This window comes from Adiantum capillus-veneris, chromosome 26 (assembly GCF_014529385.1).
Source record: "Adiantum capillus-veneris isolate H3 chromosome 26, ASM1452938v2, whole genome shotgun sequence".
Classification (NCBI taxonomy): domain Eukaryota; kingdom Viridiplantae; phylum Streptophyta; class Polypodiopsida; order Polypodiales; family Pteridaceae; genus Adiantum; species Adiantum capillus-veneris.
The window spans coordinates 117,021,888-117,047,478 of NC_140956.1; the positions used below are offsets into that span (position 1 = coordinate 117,021,888).

Here is a 25,591-nt window from a genome sequence, read left to right on the forward strand (position 1 = left end):
AGCAAGATTTGCATGTAATAAAATAATGAACCCACCAATATGTACAAGTATATGCTAGTTTTATAATCTATTCTTGCTTATTATTAACACTAGTACAACCGGCGGGCTTCGTTCGTCTCTCTCTCTCTCTCTCTCTCTACGTCACTGTGCTCTCGAAGCTACAAGCCACACCCGCCGCTTGAAGGACGTTCTGACGCGTGGCAAGGAGAGGGAATCGGAATTCCTTCCCCGATTATCCTTAGTATAGATATAGATATAGATCGTTGCAAAAACCTCTCCGAAGGCCAACCAAGCAAGACTAGTTTTTCAAAAAAGAAAAAATGTATTCACATTCTATAAAGTTCTCAATTCTTTTGCCTTCGAGATCAAGGTTTCCACACAGCTTCCGTAGATCGATTTCCTGTGTCACTTCTTCTGCTACTCTTCGAAAGCGCAAACATGAGTCGAGGCGGAGGCGCTGGTTACGATCGCCATATTACCATATTTTCTCCCGAGGGCAGACTCTATCAAGTTGGTGCGCCTCTCAAACCCTTGGTGTGCTTATTAGAGAGAGAGAGAGAGAGAGAGAGAGAGAGAGAGAGAGAGAGAGAGAGAGAGAGAGAGTTTTACTGCAGAGTATGCATTCAAGGCAGTGAAGGGATCTGGGATCACTTCGATTGGAGTGCGTGGGAAGGATTCTGTGTGCGTTGTCACTCAAAGAAAAGTCCCGGTAAACTCTTGTGTATTTTTTTGTGAGGTTAGTTTTGGATTCTCCTAGGTAAGTAAGGGGCTTGTTGGCGAGATTAGAAAAATTGCGCTACTGTTCATTTGGTTGGAATACCTTTTAAAGAGTTTTATAAACACAGTTTCAAACTAGAGAAAACTCTATGGCTTTCTAAAGGCAAGCTACAAAGTACTAACAAAAGTGATCTCTGAACTATTTTCGTAAGAGGATGCTAAATATGAAAGCAATATGACATGGATATCATGTGAAAAAACTTCTACAGAGGGATTTATCTTTCTTTTGTATGAGGAAATATGCTGTTGATATACGAGGTATATTTCAAGCGATCTTCTAGTTCTACAAGTCTTTTGTGATTCAAGCCTATCATTGACCAGGTATCAAAGCTTAGTTGTTTTCTTTCCAATCAAAATATAGTTCCTTCATTTGGTGCTGGTGGCTATTTTTTTGAGAGCTCTGTGTGCTGAGATTGAGCAGGTCAATTCAGCTCCACCAATGTTCTTGGCAAGGTTGGGCCGAGCAAGGAAGGGCTGGTTGGCAGCATTTGTTAGGCTTAACAGTCTTCAAGCTTCTACAGGATAGGCGCCGAAGGCCTTCCACACCAGCCATCCTCCTCTCGGTGCTACAGACTCCTTGGGAGTTGTTTGGGTGTGTCTCTCTCTGTTTGTCCAGCTGCTTCATCGGTGCCTGTCACAAATTGCTGATGTGTCAAGCCACTGAAGAACAGAGCCAACCTTCAGATCCTGGCTAAGGGGCCAAAACCCTAAGAAGCAGTAGCAGAAGAAGAAGAAGTTTTACAGACTTACAAAGTCTTGACGAGTGGCCTATTTTTAAAGAAGAGTTTCCACCAACTTACGGGACCCAGCTTGATGGGGCCCAAGTGACAAAGGCATTAAAAAAAAAAACAGAACACACTCAGATGACTTTGCACAGCAAAATATGATGACGTGGCACCTGTATAGACGTTCCACAATTCGCAGCGGATTTTTAGAAAAATTTTGCAATTTTAAAAAAATGTTTTTTTGGGTCAACTTTTCATATTTGATGCTTTTAGGCTTTGGGCCTTTAAATATGAGCCTTGGTGGCCCTCTCTGACACTCTTCAGCGCGTAGATTGTAGAGGAGGTGCTCCCTGGCTATTGTACTTTGCGAATCAGCAATAGTAAAGAAATATCAAAAGGGATGCCAGCATTTAGGGCCAATGCTGTTTTGGGGTGGAAATTCGCCACTTTCCGTCTCGTGTTGTGTATCTTTTTTCAGTTCAATTGTTATTTGAAGTGCTTAAAGTTGTTCAGTCTGTTCTTTTCTTTTAGCACGTGGTGCCCGTCTTGTGATAGTGGTATCAAAGCATCAGGCGTGTGCTGATAACTCGCTTTATACGCCTTCAGAGAAACAGTCAGCCTCTATTGACGAAAAAAATCTTGTCGTTTCTTTTCGAGGTCAAACATATTCGACCTTCAATCATCATTCAGTTCTCTCAAGAAAAATCGAGTAATGAAATTGAATTTCATCAAGTACAATCTCTCTTACCCTGCATTTGTCAAAAGTCGCTTTCGTACCCTTATAGTCAACCACGACGTTGTTCTTGTGGTACCAAGGGATTCCTAGGAGAACTTCACAACCTCCCAAGGGTATTATGTAGAAGTCCTCGAGCCCTAAACACCCCTGACATTGCAAACAAAGTTTGCCAATGATTAGCGTAATGACAACATTTCGTCCGAGTGCCGCTAGAACTGCCTTCGCCTGAGGCCTCAGCCTATCGAGCATAATTCCAAATCGAGCCACCAATTCAAGAAGCTGGCCTTGGCTCCTCTATCAAAGAAAAATAAGGGCTTCCTGATCTCACTTTGCCCAAGGACGGCAAAGTTTTGTACTTTTCGTTCATTTGATTCGGTTCGGACCCCACGCAAAGTGATACCAGTTCTGGTTTCATTTGTTCTTTTCTTCTGCACTCGGCTGTTGCTCTTGTAACTCTCAAATTTATGTTCTTTGGTTCATCTTCTTTTCAAGAGTTCTTATCCATCTCTTTCTGCGAGTACAAGTTCTGCTTTTCTGCACTCGTCAGTCCTTTCGGCTTTCCTCTTGACCTGAGAAGAAAAGCAATGGCTACATGCTCTCTCTAGTAAATCTTATCAATTGGATAATTCTTCAGGTGTCTCACCAATCTCGCGTCCCTGGAGTACTTAATCAATCTGTTCACTCATATGCCAATCTGTAGTTGACGTTTGTACTCCATCCTAGCAAACTTGTCTGAAAAAATTTGCCCAAATCTTCATTCTTTTCTTCAGTTCCCACGCCAGATTTTCAACTTTTCTTTGCCTTCCCATTGAGAGGTGTTATCTCTGTCAAATTCTTCACAAGAACCTATATGTAATCTGGGATTCTTTATGGCTATAGGCCCTGTAAGACAGAGTGATGAAGACGGGAGCGCGCCTGATGCGCAATGTATGAAGATGGGAGTGGCTAATAAGTCTGGTGTCGGCTGTGAAAAAAGTGTGCGAAATTCTTTCGTAATAGTCTGTGTGTGCTATTAAAAAGGATCGGATCCTCCGTAGAAGAATCTTTTTGTGCTCTGATACCACTGTAACAAACTTGGACACTCCAAGTGTAACAGACTTGGACACTCCAAGTCAAGAATCAACCGCGACAACACCAAATAACCACTTCAAAACAATTCACAGATCACAATAGATTTGCACTGGCCCGGCGGAGTTCCGTGCCTAGAGATATTGGCCCCAAAGACCGACGCCCCTTTCGGTATTTCTTTTTATATTAATCAGATCAAAGTACAAGAGTGTGGCTCGGGTTTCACTCTCAGTGTTGCTAATTGGACTATTTTTCTTATTTTTAATGATTAATCTCTTTTTTAGGATATTTTATTATGTGTACCAAGAACTGTTAAAAGATTGTAGCTACAGGAACTGCCATCAAGAACGGACAACTCTGATGTGTCATTTGATGGGTGACGATAAACATCGCGAAGAAGTTTTCGTAAGTTCGGTGGAAAGGGCCGGGTTACGAGTGCCCCTGATGCGTCACATGATGGATGACGGGTGCATCAGTAAGGGGGCATCCCGTAGGCTAAGGAGGAAATCCGAACTGAGTAAGAAAATACGCGTAAGAACGCAAGCACAAGAATAAAGATGGGTTCAATGAAGCTTTTTACGAAAAGCAGGAACAGTCGCGGGAGGACAGATGTTTTCCCGCGAGGAGTTTGTGTCTGCATTGCATCTGTGTCGTGTGTGGGGACGCCTTGAATGTGTCTGTGTAGCATTGTTTTCACTACTGAGTGAGTTTTTAAAGTTTGAACAGGTTCACACTTTATTTTATAACGTGACCGGTCACTTTTAAGTGACCGGCCCCTTTATTAATAAAATAAAGCAGGCAAGGCTCTTATAGAAAAAGCCAGCGCTAAAACCAAGCCAGGGGGGCTGAATTGCGATCTCTCTCTCTCTCTCTCTCTCTCTCTCTCTCTCCTCTCTCTAGAAAACGTGATTTTCTCTCTCTTCTCTCTAGGAGCGCCAAGCTCTGCTTTTGGACCCCTATTCCTGTTGGGTATTAGACCCTATAAAAGTGTAGCCATCGTTTTAGTTTGCGAAGGCCGGGAGCAGCAGGAAGTACTAGCGTTGGGATTCTGGAGCAGAGCATGGCGACAGAATTTGCAAGTGTTCGCGTGACGACTGCGAACGAAGGTTGATTCTCCGAGCAAGAAGCGACAAGTATAAGGTGTTGATACGCATTGAGAATTGTTGCTTTGTGTGGTTTGTTTTGCAGGAATCTCCTGTCTTACGGGAAGGCCCTTCACGGGAAGTACGACTTCACGCCTAAGTCCCTTACGGGAAAGTACGGCTTCGCGCCTAAGTCCCTTACGGGGAAAGCACCTTTTGAGATTCTCTATGGTAAGCCTTTGCTTCCACCCATCCTTTTAACCAAGGATAAGATCTTTGCAGCAGATGAATTTGTCCGGGATTTGGACACAGCCTACGGGCAAGTTAGGAGAGCTATTCTACGCTCTCAGGAAAAGCATAAGAAAGCTGCAGACAAGCACAGGAGGAATCTCGACTTAACAGTCGGACAGTTAGTCTTACTCAAGTTTGAGAAGGCAAGACTTAAGAAACAAGCGTCTCATAAGGGGAAGGTGGTAAAACTTTCTACCCGTTATTATGGGCCGTTTAAGATCACTGAGCGAGTGAATGATGTCACTTTCCGATTAGAGCTACCGCCTAATTGGAAGATCCATAATGCTTTCCATGTCAGTTTACTCCGGCCGTACGTGGGACCGCCTTCGAGCCAGCCTAGTGCTGAGGAACCTCGTGAGGTTGAGGAAACAAAAGAAATACTCCAACCGGAGCAGATAGTAAGTCATCAGGAGCGGCCTCTCAAATCCGGAAAGATAACACGGAAGTATTTGGTTAAGTTTAAGAACTATTCGAATCTAGATGCTCAGTGGATGACGCAAGAGGAATTAGCAGCTTATCTCGAGATATTGGAGGTATATGTCCAAGCACTACAGTTGAGGTCAACTGTTTAGAAGCCAGAGGGATGTTGCTAATTGGACTATTTTTCTTATTTTTAATGATTAATCTCTTTTTTAGGATATTTTATTATGTGTACTAAGAACTGTTAAAAGATTGTAGCTACAGGAACTGCCATCAAGAACGGACAACTCTGATGTGTCATTTGATGGGTGACGGTAAACATCGCGAAGGAGTTTCCGTAAGTTCGGTGGAAAGGGCCGGATTACGAGTGCCCCTGATGCGTCACATGATGGGTGACGGGTGCATCAGTAAGGGGGCATCCCGTAGGCTAAGGAGGAAATCCGAACTGAGTAAGAAAATACGCGTAAGAACGCAAGCACAAGAATAAAGGTGGGTTCAATGAAGCTTTTTACGAAAAGCAGGAACTGTCGCGGGAGGACAGATGTTTTCCCGCGAGGAGTCTGTGTCTGCATTGCATCTGTGTCGTGTCCGGGGACGCCTGGAATGTGTCCGTGTAGCATTGTTTTCACTACTGAGTGAGTTTTTAAAGTTTGAACAGGTTCACACTTTATTTTATAACGTGACCGGTCCCTTTATTAATAAAATAAAGCAGGCAAGGCTCTTATAGAAAAAGCCAGCGCTAAAACCAAGGCAGGGGGGCTGAATTGCGATCTCTCTCTCTCTCTCTCTCTCTCTCTCTCTCTCTCTCTAGAAAACGTGATTTTCTCTCTCCTCTCTCTAGGAGCGCCAAGCTCTGCTTTTGGACCCCTATTCCTGTTGGGTATTAGACCCTATAAAAGGGTAGCCAGCGTTTCAGTTTGCGAAGGCCGGGAGTAGCAGGAAGTACTAGCGTTGGGATTTTGGAGTAGAGCCTGGCGACAGAATTTGCAAGTGTTCGCGTGACGACTGCGAACGGAGGTTGATTCTCCAAGCAAGAAGCGACAGGTATAAGGTGTTGATACGCATTGAGAATTGTTGCTTTGTGTGGTTTGTTTTGCAGGAATCTCCTGTCTTACGAGAAGGCCCTTCACGGGAAGTACGGTTCACGCCTAAGTCCCTTACGGGAAAGTACGGCTTCGCGCCTAAGTCCCTTATGGGAAAGTACGGTTTCGTGCCTAAGTCACTTACGGGAAGGAATGGCCTTGTGCCCAAGCCCTTTACGGGAAAGCACGACCTTCGGGTCTAAGATTACTGGACAGAGGGGTTTCTTTGGGTTCTCGTGCTTGTAGAAGAATTCTCCCTGAATAAAAGAATACTCTTAACGGGGGGGGGGACCAGCCCATCTTCTGGTCCCCAATACTGTGTCGATCTTCTCCCTTCTCTCATGTTTTCAAAGAATTATAATTTTCAGATTTTCTAAGTGCTCGAGCGTGTACGCTCCTGTTTTGTGACACTCAAACTCTGCGTCCAGATGCTCCGAGAAGTGAAGCCCTCTCCACATATTTAAAGGTACAAGGGATGCCCAAAAGCAAAGCCCCCAAAAGCTTCAAATCAAAAGCAATTGCTCTCTCTCACAGAGAGTCAAAACTTGAAAGCAAAAGCATTCTCTCTCTCTCTTTCTCATTAGGTCGAGAAAAAGCAAAATTTGCGTCAGTCATAAAAAAAAAAAAAGCCTCCACGATTTTCGAAAATTAGGGTTTTTGGTAGAAATTAGGGTTTTTGCATCCGCCACGTCATCACTTTGTGACATACCCCCCTCTTGAAAGCATTGTAAGCGACCGCGATTACGCCCGCAAAACCGACAAAAGCCATAAACCGTCTTAGTAGATGCTGACTGTTAGTACCTACGTACTAGGAACACACATCTAGCACATGTACAAAATCGACAGTCACATCACACGACATCACAGGACATCACCGGACATCACATGACATTCAACATTCATTCGGATCTTAGACCATGATTTATCGGCAATGTAGCTAGAAATCACATCTAGGTCCAATCGGGACCTCATCGATGTCTGATTGACTAACCCCTATTGCAACCATGTCTATTCGAGATCAATCAGACCAAAATGTTGCAGTCATTTCGTCTATCAGTTCCTGCACTCAAAAGAAGTGAAGAAACAAATCAGTATCATTATCAGGAATTCCATTTCTTAAAATCATCCAGCAGAATACTGTCAGCTCTCAGTATCCTTGAAGCTCAAAGAGACATCAGTGACTTAAGTATCAAAATCAAGGCATCTGTTGACAAAGGAGCGGAGTGACTCCCCTCTTGTGCATCCCACTGCACCAGATCTCCGGCCAAGTTGAATTCTGGGTTCCGTTTGGAGTAGCAGGAAAGTTCTTGAACTTAACCAAGAACCGCCTTCGGACTTTACCTTTCTTTGTATCCGTATGTGCCAAAATCTGTTCAGGAACAAGGGTCTCCTCATTTTCTTCCACTGCGGGTTGCTCATCAGGCTCCTCATCATCAGGCACATCACCCTAACAGGTTTCAAGAGACTCACATGCAATGCATTGTGAATCCTTCAAGTATCTGGCAGTTTCAATCGGAAGGAGACATCATTTATCTTTTCAGAAATCTGGAAAGGTCCGTAGTATCGCATACTAAGCTTTGGAAAAACCTCTATTTTCCCTTTTTCTTTCTTAGGCGTGCCTTCTCAAAACGTAAGAGCACCCAATCATCCTCCTTCAGTTTCAAGTCGCGACGATGGCGATCCGCTGCCTTTTTCTGTCGTTCTTGAGACTCTTGCAAAGTCTCGCGAACCTTGGCAGAAGCCATATCCAAATCTCGCGAATATTCATCCGCTTCAAATATCTAATCTTTCGTGCTAAGGAAGGATGGAACCTTCGCAGCACTTTCAACAATCTCACATGACGTCTTTCTCGTCGAAGAGTGTATCGTGTTATTGTAGGCAAATTCCACCAAAGGTAAGTTCTTTTCCCATTGAGTCTTCTGATCCGAGATACAAGACTTTAATAAATCTAAAATCATTGAATTGGCAATCTCAAATTGCCCGTCAGTCTACAAGTGGAACGATGACGAGAACTGCAACTGCGTGCCAATGTTCTCCCAAATTGCCTTCCAAAACAAACTCATAAATCTGGGGTCTCCGTCGGAGACAATCGTCTCAGGCGTGCCATGTAATCGGAAATCATCGTGAACATTCTGTGTTCTCGGGAGATCAAAAATGAAATCCATTTCAATATTTTCCCAGGGGCGGGTGGGTATGGGTAAAGGGTGTAACAATCCTTGTGCCTTATGCCTGCCAAACTTGACCTTCTGGCATACTGCGCACAACTCTTCCACGTCCTTTTTGAGTCACGGCCAAAAGAAGTATCTCTCTACCCCTTTCATGGTGGTAGCAATGCCGCGGTGACCCGTAAAAGGTGGACAGTGGCATTCAATCATAACCTTTTTCCTCAACGGCTGTGTAACGCACAACATAGTCTTTTTCATCAAGTAGCCTTCCCGAAGGGAGTATCCAGCTACTGTCTCCCTATCCCGTATCCGTGTGAAAATATCTGCAAAATCTGTGTCTGTGGCATACTGATCGACCATATCCTCGAAGCTCCTATGATGTATCGCGGAAATAGCCAGAACCAACCGCTTCCGAGACAAAGCATCTGCCACCACATTCTTCTGTCCCTGCACGTGGACAATCTGGAAGTGGAACTGTGACAAGATGTTCGCCCATCGCATCTGCTTTTCCGAAAGCTGCTTCTGTGACAAGAAGTAGCGCAAACTCTGATGGTCTGTAAAGACAGTAAAATCCGCTCCGAGTAGGTAGTGCCGCCACTGAGTAAGAGCATGGATAACCGCCAAAAGCTCTTTCTCATAGATCTGTGCTGTCATCTCCGGCCTAGAGAACAAACGGCTCTCGTAAGCTATGACATGGCCTTCTTGCATCAAGACCGCACCCAGACTACGACCACAAGCACCACAATATACTTCAAATGACTTCTGCAAGTCCGGCAAAGTCAAAGTAGGTCCCGTAGTCAATTTCTCTTTCAATGTTCGAAAGGCAGTCACCTTTGTGGGTCCCCACGAAAAAGGTACTCCTTTTTGTGTCAAGGTATGCAAAGGGGAAGCAACCTCTGCAAACTTTCGTATGAACCGCCTATAGTACGAACACAGTCCCAAGAAGCTTCTAACTTCATGGACATTCTTCAAGTCGGCCCAATCACGGATAGTCTCTATCTTGGCCGGATCCATTTGCACTCCTGCTCTGCTCACACAATGTGTCACAAAAAGTGTATCTCTGGTAGGAAAAATTCACTTTTCTTTGCATTAATCACTAACGTGTGATCTCGTAATGCCTGAAAGACTTGAAGCAAATGATCTCTGTGTGCTACCTCATTCTTGGAGAAAACAATGATGTCGTCAAAGAAAGTGCCAATAAATAGCCCGTACTCTCGAAAAATCCTCTCTATCGTCCGGTTAAATGTCGCAGGAGCATTGGTTAAGCCAAAAGGCATCACCCAAAACTCAAATAACCCAAAAGTCGTCCGAAAAGCTATCTTGTAGACATCTTCTGGCGCTATCCCGATCTGATGGTATCCACTCTTCAAGTCAATCCTGCTAAAGCACGAGGATCCCTGTAACCTCTCGAGTATATCATCGATCCTAGGAATCGGGAAATCTTTTCTTGATGGTGATTTCGTTGATAGTGCTATAATCGATCCACATTCTCCAAGATCCGTCTTTCTTCAAAACCAACAACACTGGAGAGCAATACGGTGAAGTACTAGGCTGGACAAGACCCTTTTCCAAGAGGTCTTTCACTGGGTTCATAATCTTTTCATTCTGTACTCGGCTCGCACGGTAAGGTGGCCGATTCGGTGGCGTGCTTCCAGGTATCAGATCAATGGTTTGATCTTCAGGCCCTTTGAAAAGCAATTGGCATGAGTGTGGAGAAAAATCTTGGCGTTCTTTTGATCAGGTCAAAACATATTCAACCTTTATCCATCGTTCAGTTCTCTCCCAAAAGAATGATTAAGAAATTGAAGTTCATCAAGTACAATCTCTAAGCCCTTCATTTATCAAAGTCGCTTTCTTGGCCCGGTAGTCAACCACGGCGTAGTTCTTGTGGTACCAAGGGATCTTGAGTAGAACGTCACTCGCGTGCCCTGAACACCCCTGTCATTGCAAACGAAGTTTGCCAATGCTCGGTGTAATGGCAACATCCCATCCGGGTGCTAGTCGAACTACCTCCGCCTGTGGCGTAGTCTGTCGGGCGTAATTCCAAATCGAGCCGCCAATTCCAAGTGAAAAGAAGTTGGCCTTGGCTCCTTCAAAAGAGCTTCCTGATCCTTCACTTTGCCCCAAAAGCGGCAAAGTTTGTACTTTCATTCATTAGATTGGGTGCAGGTCCCACGCCATGTGGTACCAGTTCTGCTTTTCTATCTGCCTTTTCTGCCACATTCCTCAGCTGCTCTCGAACTCTCAGGCCTGTCGTCGTCTTTATCATTCTGTTCTTTTTGTGCCTTTTTAGGGCACTTCGCAGAGATATGTCCATGTTCCCCGCATCCAAAGCACTTTCCCTCTCTGATGAAGCGAGCTCTCTCCTTAGGAGTAAGCTTGGGTTGTGCATCCTTTTTCTCTGGGTTGCTCTTTTTCTTTCTACTTTCATTCCCAGAAGTCTGTTCGGCTTGCTGTGTCATGGCCTTATCTGTGGGGTAGGTCAAACTGCCAGAGTGAATGGCAAAGCCCCGCTTCGCATGACTCATCAACTCCTAAATAGAAGCTGACTTCTGTTCCAAGCAGTGATCTCGGATCTCTGTAGGTAGACCCAAGGTAAACCGCTCAATCTGATCTTTGAACGAGATCTTCTTGAATGAAGAGGCGGGTAGAAAAGAGCTTCAGAATCTTTCACAGTAATTATTTATTGTATCTCTCTTGGTCATCCGAAGATGGTTCCAAGCAGCTCGTATATCTCGTTCAAACTCTTGCGTCAACCAAGAAGAAATAAAAAGCCTCTTACATTTCAGCCATGTAACTGGCGTAGTCTTGTTTAAAAGAAGCGTGGACCACCAAGTACGAGCATTCCCCTTAAAGTAAGAGGTAGCTCTCCGAATCGTGGAGTGCTCTGAATAGCGTTCTCCCGCGAAAGCGATGTCAAACTGCTGTATAAAAGACAAAGCCTTCGAAGCATCTGAGTATCCTGAAAAGTATCAAACTTGATCGAGTGGCCACCTTCCTTAAACTCTCGGACTTTCTTGCTTTCATCTTCGAGAAATCATACTGGTTGGCTTTGTAAAAATTCTTCTTGTTCGCATAAAAGTTTCCGTTGTCGGAGTCTGAATTGTCTGTAGACAAGTCCTCAGTAGAACTGTCAGTCTCTGGGCGAGATGTAGCCTTCTTCTTGCCCTTTCCGAAGCTTTGTTTCTTGCTTCGCTTTTTACCTTTTCTGTCTTCTTCGCTCGAATCTGAAGAGCGAGAAGAACTGTCAGAAGAAGAAGAAGAAGAAGAACTGGGTACTCCTTCAAATCGAACACGCTTCTTCTGTTTCTTTGCCTTGTCAAATGTCGACCGACGACCCAAATATCCTGGGAAGTTAGTGCCTTTCTTCTGCTTTTGCCGTGCTTTTTGCCTTTCTTTTGCACGTCGAAAAGCTGAGCAATCCGTGCATCAACCACGTTCTCCAGTTCCTTCTCCGTATATTTCTTGGAGACAAGATTTCTTGAGAGCGGGTTTCGGGAGTGGTGTTGTGGTTCTTTGCCACTCCATCTGTACCTCTTCCAAAGAGGTCTGGTTCATATATTTTTCCATCTTCGGGTCCTTGGCAAAATTGAGCATCATCTTTGTTGCATCACCAATCAATTGACGACGCTCCATCTCTCTTTGCTCCGCCTGAGTAGGCCGAGGCGGGCCATACTCTGTCTGAATCTTCATTGTGATCCTAGCCCGCATCTCCAGATGCAGAGAGAGTCGACTGATCATTGCCTGAAGCGATAGGTGCCGCGAAAAAATTTTTCGGGGATCGGATTTCCCGTAGAAGAGAAATCGGCCGTGCTCTGATACCACTGTAACAGACTTGGACACTCCAAGTCAAGAATCAACCGCGACAGCACCAAATAACCACTTCAAAACAATTCACAGATCACAAAAGATTTGCACTGGCCCGGCGGAGTTTCGTGCCTAGAGATATTGGCCCCAAAGACTGGCGCCCCTTTCGGTATTTCTTTTTATATTAATCAGATCAAAGTACAAGAGTGTGGCTAGGGTTTCACTCTCAGACTCTGCGTCCAGATGCTGTGAGAAGTGAAGCCCTCTCCACATATTTAAAGGTACAAGGGATGCCCAAAAGCAAAGCCCTCAAAAGCTTCAAATCAAAAGCAATTGCCCTCTCTCTCTCTCTCTCTCTCTCATAGAGTCAAAACTTGAAAGCAAAAGTATTCTCTCTCTTTCTCATTAGGTAGAGAAAAAGCAAAATTTGCGTCGCTCATCTTTCTTAAAAAAAAAAGATTAAAAAAAAAGCCTCCGTGATTTCCGAAAATTAGGGTTTTTGCTATCCGCCACGTCATCACTTTGTGACACCAAGTCAAGATTCTATTGCGACACAACAGAGATTCACTTCAAAACAGTTCACAATTCACACTTAAGTAGACACAGCTCGGGGTAGTTTCGTGCCCAGAGATATTGGCCCCAAAGACCAGGGCCCCTTTTGGTATTTCTTTTTGTATCAATCTGTGTTCAAAGTACAAGGGAGTGGTTAGGTGCTGTCACAAACTGGTGACGTGGCTACCCAGACCGCTGGCTGCCCATGGTACACACACTCTGGCTAGGGTTGGCAAATGGTGACGTGCTGCCTAGTCCCGGAAATGACCTAAAAAGCTGACGTGGTTGGTTGTACGGCAGCTTCGGAATTCGCGGAAACCCTGCCACGTGGCAGCGATACGGAGCCCGCAAAAAGCGACACGATTTGCGGCAGTCTTGCTGTCACAAAACGGGAGCGTATACGAGCACTTGAAAATCTGAAAATTAGAATACTTTGCAAATGTGAGAGAAGGGAGAAGATCGACACAGTATTGGGGACCAGAAGATGGGCTGGTCCCCCCCCCCCCCCGTTAAGAGTATTCTTTTATTCAGGGAGAATTCGTATACAAGTACGAGAACCCGAGGAAACCCCTCCGTTCTGAAATCTTAGACCCGAAGGTCGTGCTTTCCTGTAAAGGGCTTGGGCACAAGGCCGTTCCTTTCCGTAAGGGACTTAGGCGCGAAGCCGTACTTTTTCGTAAGGGACTTAGGCGTGAAGCTGTACTTCCCGTGAAGGGCCTTCCCGTAAGACGGGAGATTCCTGCAAAACAAACCACACAAACACGCGACAACAATTCGTATGGCTAATACACAATAGATACCTGTTGTTCTTGCGCGGGAAAAGCGACTTCCGTGCTTCGTAGTCTCGCGATCTCTTGCGGCAGAGTCTTCTCTTGCTGATGTTGGTACCTCCCGTGAGTGAGGGCATGTGGTGCTTTTATAGCTCCCTGGCCACGGCACAAATAACTGCTCGCGTAGAGATCGCGGCCGTTTTTTTTTTTGCGTTGTTCTACCCGAAATAGAGAGAGAGAATTCGCTGGCTGGTTTTGTTGCTTTATCTTCTAAGTGGCTGCCCACTTATTGAGTGGGCGGCCGACATATTTTAAAATTGGTCTGAACCTGCCCAAAAACTCAATAAAACCTTATAAGTTAAAACCAATGCATTTAACAACACTTCCTAGGCGTCCCTGGATGCAACCACATGCACGAATGCAATGCAAACATAGATTCCTCGCGGGAAAGCGTCTGTCTTCCCGCGATTGTTCCTGCTTTTCGTAAAAAGCTTCATTGAACCCATCTTTATTCTTGTGCTTGCGTTCTTACGCGTATTTTCTTACTCAGTTCGGATTTCCTCCTAAGCCTACGGGATGCCCCCTTACTGATGCACCTGTCACCCATCATGTGACGCATCACGGGCACTCGTAACCCGGCCCTTTCCACCGAACTTACGCAAACTCCTTCGTGATGTTTACCGTCACCCATCAAATGACACATCAGAGTTGTCCGTTCTTGATGGCAGTTCCTGTAGCTACAATCTTTTAACAGTTCTTAGTGCACACAATAAAATTATAAATATCCTAAAAAAGAGATTAATCATTAAAAATAAGAAAATAGTCCAATTAGCAACATCCCTCTGGCTTCTAAACAGTTGACCTTAACTGTAGTGCTCGGACATATACCTCCAGTATCTTAGGATAAGTTGCTAATTCCGTTGTAGGTTTCAAACTTGATGTCCTTGTCGCCTGATTTGAAGACTCTCATGCGATGTTCAGACTTGCGACCTTGCTTCTTGAATCGAGGCTTATCTTTAGGTTGATGTATGGTAGTGGCGGTAGTAGCTGCTTCCTTCTTCTGACGAGATCATTCCGCCCAAAAGCTTTTGGACGTCTGGCAGCAGTAAAATTTGTTGCAACTCCGCAAGCTGAGCTTGCACTTGTTGAAGCTCCTCTTCAACGCTTCTCCCTTGGCTCGACATGGTTCTTCCCGTTCTTCTCGGAATCGTCCTTCTTTGCAGAGAAAGAGAGGAGTCCGAGCTTTGATACCACTATAACAAAACGGGAGCGTACATGAGCACTTGAAAATCTGAAAATTAGAATACTTTGCAAATATGAGAGAAGGGAGAAGATCGACACAGTATTGGGGACCAGAAGATGGGCTGGTCCCCCCCGTTAAGAGTATTCTTTTATTCAGGGAGAATTCGTATACAAGCACGAGAACCCGAGGAAACCCCTCTGTTCTGTAATCTTAGACCCGAAGGTCGTGCTTTCCCGTAAAGGGCTTGGGCACAAGGCCGTACCTTCCCGTAAGGGACTTAGGCGCAAAGCCGTACTTTCCCGTAAGGGACTTAGGCGTGAAGTCGTACTTCCCGTAAAGGGCCTTCCCGTAAGACGGGAGATTCCTGCAAAACAAACCACACAAACACGCGAGAACAATTCGTATGGCGAATACACAATAGATACCTGTCGTTCTTGCGCGGGAAAAGCGACTTCCGTGCTTCGTAGTCTCGCGATCTCTTGTGGCAGTCTTCTCTTGCTGATGTTGGTACCTCCCGTGAGTGAGGGCATGTGGTGCTTTCATAGCTCCCTGGCCAGGGCACAAATAACTGCTCGCGTAGAGATCGCGGGCTTTTTTTTTTTTTTTTTTAGCGTTGTTCTACCCGAAATAGGGAGAGAGAATTCGCTTGTTGGTTTTGTTGCTTTATCTTCTAAGTGGCTGCCCACTTATTAAGTGGGCGGCCGGCATATTTTAAAATTGGTTTGAACCTGCCCAAAAACTCAATAAAACCTTATAAGTTAAAACCAATGCATTTAACAACACTTCCCAGGCGTCCCTGGATGCAACCACATGCACGAATGCAATGTAGACACAGACTCCTCGCGGGAAAACATCTGTCCTCCCGCGACTGTTCTTTCTTTTCGTAGAAAGCTTCATTGAACCCATCTTTATTCTTGTGCTTGCGTTCTTATGCGTATTTTCTCACTCAGTTCGGATTTCCTCTTTAGCCTACGGGATGCCCCCTTACTGATGCACCCGTCACCCATCATGTGACGCATCAGGGGCACTCGTAACCCGACCGTTTCCACCGAACTTACGGAAACTCCTTCGCGATGTTTACCGTCACCCATCAAATGACACATCAGAGTTGTCCGTTCTTGATGGCAGCTCCTGTAGTTACAATCTTTTAACAGTTCTTAGTGCACACAATAAAATATCCTAAAAAAGAGATTAATCATTAAAAATAAGAAAATAGTCCAATTAGCAACACTTGCGCAGCTTTTGGGCATGCTTTTGGTTACGAAATTGCAGAGAGAGCCTTTTTGCTTTATTCTACACAAGAGGTCTAGAGAGAGAGGGAAGCCTCTTGAAAGCTTTTAATTCTCAGCTTTTGGGGCTCTGCCTTTAAATATGTGGGCAGGGCCTCACAACTCAGAGCATCTGGACGCAGAGTCTGAGAGTGAGCTCCTGCCTACACTCTTGTACTTTGAACACAGATTAATACAAAAAGAAATACCGAAAGGGGCGCCAGTCTTTGGGGCCAATATCTCGAGGCACGAAACTCTGCCGGGCCAGTGTCGAATCAATTGTGAACTGTGAACTGTTTTGAAGTGATTATTTGTGGTGTCGCGGTAGATTCTCGACTTGGAGTGTCCAAGTCTGTTACAGTGGTATTAGAGCGCGGCCAATTTCTCTTCTACGAGAAATCCGATCCTTTTTACGCGACACTTATGGCTTCAGGCAAAGATCAGTCGACTTCCTCTGCATCCGGAGATGCGGAAAGAGACCACAACGAAGATTCACGCGAGGAGTACGGCCCGCCTCGGCCTGGTCAGGCGGAGCTCGAAGAGATGGAGCGTCAACGATTGATCGGGGACGCAACAAAGATGATGCTTAATTTTGCAAAGGACCCGAAATTTGCAAAATATATGAGCCAGACTTCTTTTGATGAGGTGCATGCACAATGGCGGCAGACCACAGAGCCACCCCTCAAACCGGCCCTGAAGGAATCCCCTACTCCGAAGATGTACACAGAGCAAGAATTAGAAGAGGCGGTTGATGCACGAATTGCTCAGCTTTTTGACGCGCAGAACAAAGCCAAAAAACACGACAAAAAGCAGAAGAAAGGCGCCGACTTCCCGAGTTATTTGGGTCGTCAGTCTGCATTTGAAAAGGCAAGAAAGCAGAAGAAGCGTGTTCGATTTGAAGGAGTATCGAGTTCTTCTTCTTCTTCTTCTTCTTCTAAGAGTTCTTCTAGCTCCTCTGACTTGAGCGAAGAAGACAGAAAAGGCAAAAAGCGAAGCAAAAAGCAATACTTCAAAAAGGGCAAGAAAAAGGCAAAGAAGCCTAAATCTCACCCCGTGGTTGACAGTTCTACAGAGGACTCATCTTTAGATAGTTCGGACTTTGATGACAACAATTTTTATGCAAAGAAGAAGAATTTTTATAAAGCCAACCAGTATGACTTTCTGAAAGACAAGCAAGAAATTTCGAGAGTTTAAGGAAGGTAGACAATCAATTAAATTTGACACGTTTTTTGGTTATAGAGATGCTTCAAAGGCCTTGTCTTTTGTACAGCAGTTTGACATAGCTTTCTCTGGAGGGCGTTACTCAGAGCACTCTAAGATTCAGAGAGCTGTCTCTTACTTTAAGGGGAATGCTTGAACTTGGTGGTCCACGCTTCTATTAAACAAGACAATGCCAGTTAAATGGCTGAAATTCAAGAGGCTTTTTATTTCTTCTTGGCTGACTCGAGAGTATGAACGCGACATACAAACTGCTTGGAACCATCTTCGGATGACTAAGAAGGATACAGTGGACGCTTATCGCGAGAGATTTTGGAGCTCTTTTCTACCGGCCTCTTCATTTAAGAAGATCTCGTTCAAGGAACAAATTGAGTGGGTTACCTTGGGTCTTTCTACAGAGATCCGAGATCACTGCTTAGAACAAAAGTTAGCTTCCATTCAGAGTCATGCGGAACGAGGTTTTGCCATTCACTCAGGCAGTTTGACCTACCCCACATATGAGATCATGACGCAAAGAGCCAAACAGACTTCGACAAGCGAAAGTAGAAAGAGGAAGAGCAACCCAGAAAAGAAAGAGAAGGATGCATGACCCAAACTCACTCCTCAGGAGAGAGCTCGCTCCATCAAGGAGGGGAAGTGCTTTGGATGCGGGGAAATTGGGCATATCTCCGTGAAGTGCCCTATGAAGGCACAGAAAGAACAGAACGACAAGGACGATGAGAGGCCTGAGAGTTCGAGAGCAACTGAGGAACGTGGAAGAAAAGGCAAGATGAAAACAGGACTAGTTCCAGATTGCGTGGGTACCGATCCCAGCACGATGGACGAGAGTACATAACTTTGCGGAGCTTGGGGCAAAGTAAAAGACCAAGAAGCCTTGATCATCTTTGATGGAGGAGCCAAGGCCAACTTCATTTCACCGGAATTGGCGGCGCGGCTCGAGATCACTCCCGATCGGATGGGGCCACTTGTAGAGGCAGTTCTAGCGGCACCCGGCAGGGACGTAGCCATTACACCTGTCATTGGCAAACTTCGGTTGCATTATTAGGGGTATTTGGGGCATGAGGACTTTTACATAATGCTTTTGGAAGGTTGTGATGTTTTCTTAGGAATTCCCTGGTACCACAAGAAAAACATTGTGGTCAACTATTGGGCGAGGAAAGCGACATTGACCACAGAGAAGGGCAAAACCATTGTACTCGATGTAAAACTTAATGGCGAGTCTGTCCCTATTGTATCGGCTTCGGCCATTTCCAAATTAATCACTCGATCTTTTTGAAAGAGTTGAGTGATGAGGATAGGTCAAATATATCTGAACTTGATAAAGAACGCCAAGATTTTCTCCACTCTCAGGAGTGTAGATGGATCCGGCCAAGATAGAGACTATCCGTGATTGGCCCGATTTGAAGAATGTCCATGAAGTTAGAAGCTTCTTGGGATTGTGTTCGTACTACAGGCGGTTCACTAGAAAGTTTGCAGAGGTTGCTTCCCCTTTGCATATCTTGACACAGAAAGGAGTCCCTTTCTCGTGGGGACCCACAGAGGCGACTGCCTTTCAGACATTGAAAGAGAAATTGACTACGGGACTAGTTTTGACTTTGCCGGACTTGCAGAGGTCATTTGAACTATATTGTGATGCTTGTGGTCGTAGTCTGGGTGTGGTCTTAATGCAAGAGGGCCATGTCATTGCTTACGAGAGCCGATTGTTCTCAAGGCCAGAAGAGACAACACAGACTTATGAGAAAGAGCTTTTGGCGGTTATCCATGCTCTTACTCAGTGGCGGCATTGCCTACTCGGAGTGGATTTTAGTGTCTTTACAGACCATCAGAGTTTACGCTACTTCTTGTCACAGAAGCAACTATCGGAAAAGCAGATGCCGTGGGCGAACATCTTGTCACAGTTTTAACTTCCAGATTGTCCATGTTCAGGGACAGAAGAATTTAGTGGCAAATGCTTTGTCTCGGAAGTCGTTGGTTCTGGCTATTTCCGCGATTTACCATAGGAGCTTCGAGGATATGGTCGACCAATATGCCACAGATACGGATTTTGTAGACGTTTTCACACGGATACTGGATGGGGAGACAGTAGCGGGATTTTCCATTCGGGATGACTACTTGATGAGGAAAACCATGTTGTGCGTTACACAGCCGTTGTGGAAAAAGGTTATGACTGAATGCCATTGTCCGCCTTTTACGGGTCACCGCGGCATTGCTACCACCTTGAAAGGGGTAGAGAGATACTTCTTTTGGCCGAGACTCAAGAAGGATGTGGACGACTTTGTGCGCAGTTGCTGGGTAAGCCAGAAGGTTAAGTTTGACAGGCATAAAGCATAGGGATTGTTACAGCCTTTGCCCATACCCACTGGCCCCTGGGAAAGTATTGCAATGGATTCCATTTTTTGATCTCCCGAGAACACAGAGTAGTCATGATGGTATCTGGACTGTTATTGACAGATTTAGCAAGCAGGTTCATTTCATTCCAGTGAAGAAAACAGTCAAGCCGGATCACTTAGCGAGATTGTTTGTGGCCCAGATTTTCAGATTACATGGCATGCCCGAGACGATTGTCTTTGACAGGGACCCCAGATTCACGAGTTATTGGGCCCTTGGGAGAACATTGGCACGCGGTTGCAGTTCTCGGCATCTTTCCACCTGACGGGCAATCTGAGATTGCCAATTCAGTGGTTTTAGATTTATTGAAGTCTTATATCTCGGATCAGAAAACTCAATGGGAAAAGTATCTACCTTTGGTGGAATTTGCCTACAACAACACGATACACTCTTCGACGGGTAAGACGCTATTTAAGATTATTGAAGGTGCTGCGAAGGTTCCACCCTTCCTAAGCACGAAAGATAAGATTTTTGAAGCCGATGAGTACACGCGCCACTTGGACACGGCTTTTGCCAAGGTCCGCGAGGCTTTGCAGAAACCTCAAGAAAGACAGAAAAAGGCAGCGGATCGCCATCGTCGTGATTTGAAATTGAAGGAGGATGATTGGGTGCTCTTACGTTTTGAGAAGGCACGTGTCACAAACGGGAGCGCACATGGATAATCAACAAGATGAAAATAAATAATCTTTCAACTAAACAAAGTTGAGGGAGAAGTTCGACACAGTATTTGGGACCAGAAGATGGGCTGGTCCCCCCCCTTAAAGAGAATCCTTTATTAGGGAGAATCTTTTTACAAGCACAAGAACCGGAGAAAACCCCTCCGTTCTAAATCTCTGACTCAATGGTCCTTCTTTCTCGTAAGGGAAATCCGAGAGACGAGCTCTCAATCCTTTTTCTGTCTGTACCTGGAGTCGAGACTCCGCAAACAATTTCCGAATTCCGTTCCCGGAATTCCAAAGCGTAGGCCGAAGCCTTCTCGCTTCTCCTTCGCGATGAAGTACTTGCAAACACACACACAAACACGCGACAACAATTCGTATGGTGAATCCACAATAGATACCTGTCGCTTCGTAGTCTCGCGATCTCTTGCAGTAGAGTCTTCTCTTGCTGACGTTGGTAACCTCCTTTCAGTGAGGGCATGTGGTGCTTTTATAGCTCCTTGGCCACGGCACGAATAGCTGCTCGGGTAGAGATCGCGGCCGGGTTTTTTTTTTTTTTTTGTTGCGTTGCTTTACCCGAAATAGGGAGAGAGAATTCGCTCCGAAATAGGGAGAGAGAATTCGCTGGTTGGGTTTGTTGCTTTATTTTCTAAGTGGCTGCCCAAATATTAAGTGGGCTGCTGGCATATTTTAAAAGTGGTATGAACCTGCCCAACAACTCAATAAAACCTTATAAGTTAAAAACAATGCCTTTCACAACATTTCCCAGGCGTCCCTGGATGCAACCACATGCACGAATGCAATGCAAACATAGATTCCTCGCGGGAAAGCATTTGCTCTTCCCGGAAAACTCGTTAAAATATTCCGCTTTTTAAGAAAAGCTTCTAAGAACCCATCTTTATTCTTGTGCTTGCGTCTTTACATGTGTTCCTCTTTCCAGTTCGGGTTTCCTGCCAGACCCACGAGATATTCCCTTTCCGATGCTCCCGTCACCCCATCATGTGACGCATCAAGAATATTCGTTGCCCGGTCTCTCCCACCGAACTAACGGTAAAACCCCTTCGCGATGCTTAATGTCACCCATCATATGACGCATCAGAGTTTTCCGTTCTTGATGGCTTTTAATAATTCCAGTAGATCTACAGTTCCTAACCTTACTGTTCAAGTGCACATCTTTAAATATCCTAATTTCAATAAAAAGAAATTACTTGAGAAAATAAGAAAATAGTCCATTTAGCAACAGCACGCCTGAGAAAGAAAAAGGGAAAGGAGAGGCTTTTTCCAAAGCTTAGTATGCGATACTACGGACCTTTCCAGATCTCCGAAAAGATCAATGATGTCTCCTTCCGATTGAAACTGCCTGACACTTGGAGGATTCACAATGCATTTTATGTGAGTCTCTTGAAACCATTTAAAGGTGATGTGCTCGAAGATGGGAAGCCTGATGAGCAACCCGAAGTGGAAGAAAACGAGGATATCCTTATTCCTGAACAGATATTGGCGCACAAGGACAAAAAGAATAAGGGTAAAGTGAGAAGGCGGTTCTTGGTTAAATTCAAGAACTATCCTGCATTGGATGCGAAGTGGATGGAGGAGGAGGACCTAGCAGATACTCCTCAGATTGTGAACCTTTACCTTGAAGCTTTTGGTTTAGCATAGTCTACTCCAAATGGAACCTCGAATTCAGGTTGGCCGAAGATCTGGTGCAGTGGGTTGCACAAGAGGGGAGTTACTCCGCTCCTTTGTCAACAGATGCCTCGATTTTTGAATACTAGAGTCACTGATGTCTCTTTGAGCTTCAAGGATACTGAGAGCTGACAGTGTTTAGTTGTATGACTTTATAAAACGGAATTCTCGAATATGAAACTGATTTGTTCTTGACTTGTTTTTAAGTGTAGGAATTGATAGACGAAATGACTGCAGCATTTTGGTCTGAATGATCTCGAAGAGACATGCTTGCAATAGGGATTAGTCAATCGAGCATCTATGAGGTCTTGAGTGGATCTAGATGCTATTGCTAATTGCATTGGCGATAAATCATGGTCTAAGATCCGAATGAATATTGAATGTGATTTGTCATGTGATGTCCTGTGATGTCAAGTGATGTCTTGTGATGTGACTGTCGATTGATGCATGTGCTAGATACGTGTTCCTAGTGCGTCGATACTAACAGTCAGTGTTTGCTAAGACAGTTTATGGCTTCTGTTTGTTTTGCAGGCGTAATTGAGGGGGATTACAATGCTTTCAAGAGGGGGGTATGTCACAAACTGGTGACGTGGTTGCCCAGATTGCTGGCTGCCCATGGTACACACACACACACTCTGGCTAGGGTTGGCAAATGGTGATGTGCTGCCCGGTCCCCTAAATGACCGAAAAAGCTGACGTGGCTGGCTGTATGTTGAGCGCAGGGAGTGTGTGAGAGCAGGAGGAGATGGGCACACACTGCAGGAAGTAGGATGTGCAGCAGAGAGAGAGAGAGAGAGAGAGAGAGAGAGAGAGAGAGAGTAAGAAAACCCATGATTCTACATTTTTGAGGGTTCTTTGTTTTATTTAAGTACACTTATAAGTTGTCCGGCCAAAGTGGCCGGACACTTAATAAAAATGTGTGTACTCACTTATAAGTGAGTTTTAAGTATAAGTATGTGTACACTATATAAGAAAGGGGGCCACAGGGGGCCTTTACCCCCAACAACCTCCCACTTAAAGGCCCAATGTGGTACCTTTAAGCAACTCCCACTAAGCGTATGCAATGCTCATGTTGAGACTTTGCAAGACTTTTAGTGAGGACATCTGCAGGGTTGTCTTGTGTTTTGATCTTTGTCAATGAGACAAGACCATTATCCAAGACTTGTCGTATAAAGTGGTACCGCACATCTATGTGTTTGGTACGAGCATGAAACATGGCATTCTTAGCCAGGCATACAGCACTCTGACTATCACAACCAAGCACTGGAGCATGTGCAGGAAGACCAAAATCCCTGACCAACCTGCCAAGCCATATGGCTTCCTTAGAAGCCTCTGTGGCTGAAATATATTCAGCCTCTGTAGTGCTCAGTGCGACGATCTTTTGCAACCTTGAACACCAAGAAATAGCACCTCCAGCAAGTGTGAAGACATATCCACTGGTAGATTTCCTAGTGTCAAGATCACTTGCCATGTCCGAATCACAATAACCCCGCAGCGCAAGTGTACTCCCACCATAGCATATACATATGTCCTGTGTACCTTTCAAATATCTAAAGATGCATTTCACTGTCTCCAATGTGGTTTGCCAGGGTTGGACATAAACCGGCTAACAACTCCCACCGCATGAGCAATGTCTGGACGTGTAGCAACCATTGCATACATCAAAGAACCACAGGCGGATGCATAAGGAATCCCTTTCATGACTTGTTTGGTAGCATCATCTTTTGGGCAATCAAGCTTGCTAAGCTTTGTGTGTGGCGGTAAAGGCACACCAAGAGGCTTAGCGTCAGCCATATGAAAACGTTCAAGTACCTTCTTGATGTACTTGTCTTGTGAGAGAAACAACAATCGTTTCTTTCTATCTCGCTTAATGCGCATGCCCAAAATATTTTCAGCTGCACCTAAATCCTTCATAGAAAAGGCTGAATTCAGCTCTTTCTTCAATGCATCTAATGTCGCTCTATGCTTTCCTGCAAGTAGCATATCATCCACATAAAGGACCAACACAATAAGGCTTCCATCCTCAGCCTTTTTAGTGTAAAGACAGTGATCTGCATGACTGCGTTTGAACCCATGGTTGAGCATAAAAGTATCAAACTTCTTGTACCACTGTTTAGGGGATTGTTTCAACCCATACAAGCTACGTTTCAATTTGCATACCAAATGCTCTTTCCCTGGAATGACAAAACCCTCAGGCTGCTGCATATACAGCTCCTCATCCAAGTCACCATGTAAGAAAGCAGTGATCACATCCATTCGATCCTGCTCCAAATCCAAGATAGCACATAAAGCAAACAGCACGCGGAGAGTGGACATCTTCACCCCAGGTGAAAAAATCTCTTGGAAATCAATGCCTTCCTTCTGTGCATAACCCTTAGCAACTTGTACTTGGGTTTGTCATCAACACATTTGACCTTATAAACCCACTTGTTAGGAATAGCTTTCCTTCCTTTGGGCAAAGGCACAAGCTCCCATGTATTATTTGCATCATTGTTACCCGGAACGGGAAATCGGAACGGGAACGGGGAACGACAACATGCATGAAATGCCATTCCATGTTTCGAATACTCACGTCTGAAACACGGAACGGGAATCCGGAATGGGAAATTGGGATGGGAACGGGGAACGGAGACCTGAAAATGGCCATTCCCTGTTACTATGATTTGCATACAATGATTGCATCTCAGGTTTCATAGCAAGCTCCCACTTACTCTTATCTTCACATGACTGGGTCTCTTTGTATGTAAGAGGCTCTCCCTCATCCGTCAACAAGACACAATCCAAAGAGGGTTGAAACCTCTCTAGTTGTCTTCTTACACGTGTAGACCGCCTCACCCAATGATCTACATTAACCGGCAAGGGTTCTACATCATGCGGAACATTAACCCCATCAATTAGAGAGTGATTTTCAGCATTTATACCCTGCTGTAATTGATTTTCAGCATGCTAATTTTGACCCTTAGGTTGAATTTCAGCAAGGGGAAGGTTGAATTTAGCATCCCCTTGCTGTCCATTATCATCTGGCTCAATGATAACACGCTGACGCTCATGACCAGCATCAAAAGGAGGTGAATTTTCAGTAGAAAATGGCTGTGAAAGTGACTGACCATGCTGAAATTTTCCCTTTTTCTTATCAAAGTCACTGGATGTGGCATTTTTCAGCAGCTTAGGTTCATTAAATACCACATCCCAGCTGCGAATTACCTTATGTGACCCCGGAATCCAAACTCTATATCCCATTTCACCTTCATCTCCATAACCCAAGAAGATGCCTTTCAAGGATTTCATATCGAGTTTGGTCCTCAAGTCAACAGGCACATGTACATAGCATTCACAACCAAAGACTTTCAAGTGGTCATATGAAGCCGGTTTGTCAGACCAAACCTCTTCAGGGATGCCACCATCAAGTGCACGATGTGGAGATCGGTTGCATATATGCACTGCGGTTTTAAGTGCCTCTCCCCAAAACAATTGCGAGAGATTAGCTGTAGACAGCATGCACCGAATCTTCTCACATAACGTGCGATTCATACGCTCAGCCACACCATTTGAAGATGGATTATAAGGGGCAGTGAGCTCCCTTTTAATCCCATTCTCATCACAAAAAACATTAAAATCTTTAGAAACATACTCCCCCCCATTATCTGTACGTAT

The 25,591-nt window shown here is 44.9% G+C and overlaps 1 protein-coding gene across 1 annotated transcript in view; it reads left to right on the plus strand.

Moving 5' to 3' along the window:
• Positions 1 to 350: 350 nt before the first annotated feature.
• The window catches only part of LOC147424049 (proteasome subunit alpha type-6-like), a 54,947-nt gene continuing 29,706 nt past the window's right edge, over positions 351 to 25,591 (plus strand). The window contains exons 1-2 of the mRNA XM_086501377.1: positions 351 to 514; positions 615 to 709. Coding sequence (XP_086357503.1) covers positions 439 to 514; positions 615 to 709 — 171 coding nt within the window. The 5' untranslated portion in view covers positions 351 to 438. The remainder of the gene's footprint in view (positions 515 to 614; positions 710 to 25,591) is intronic.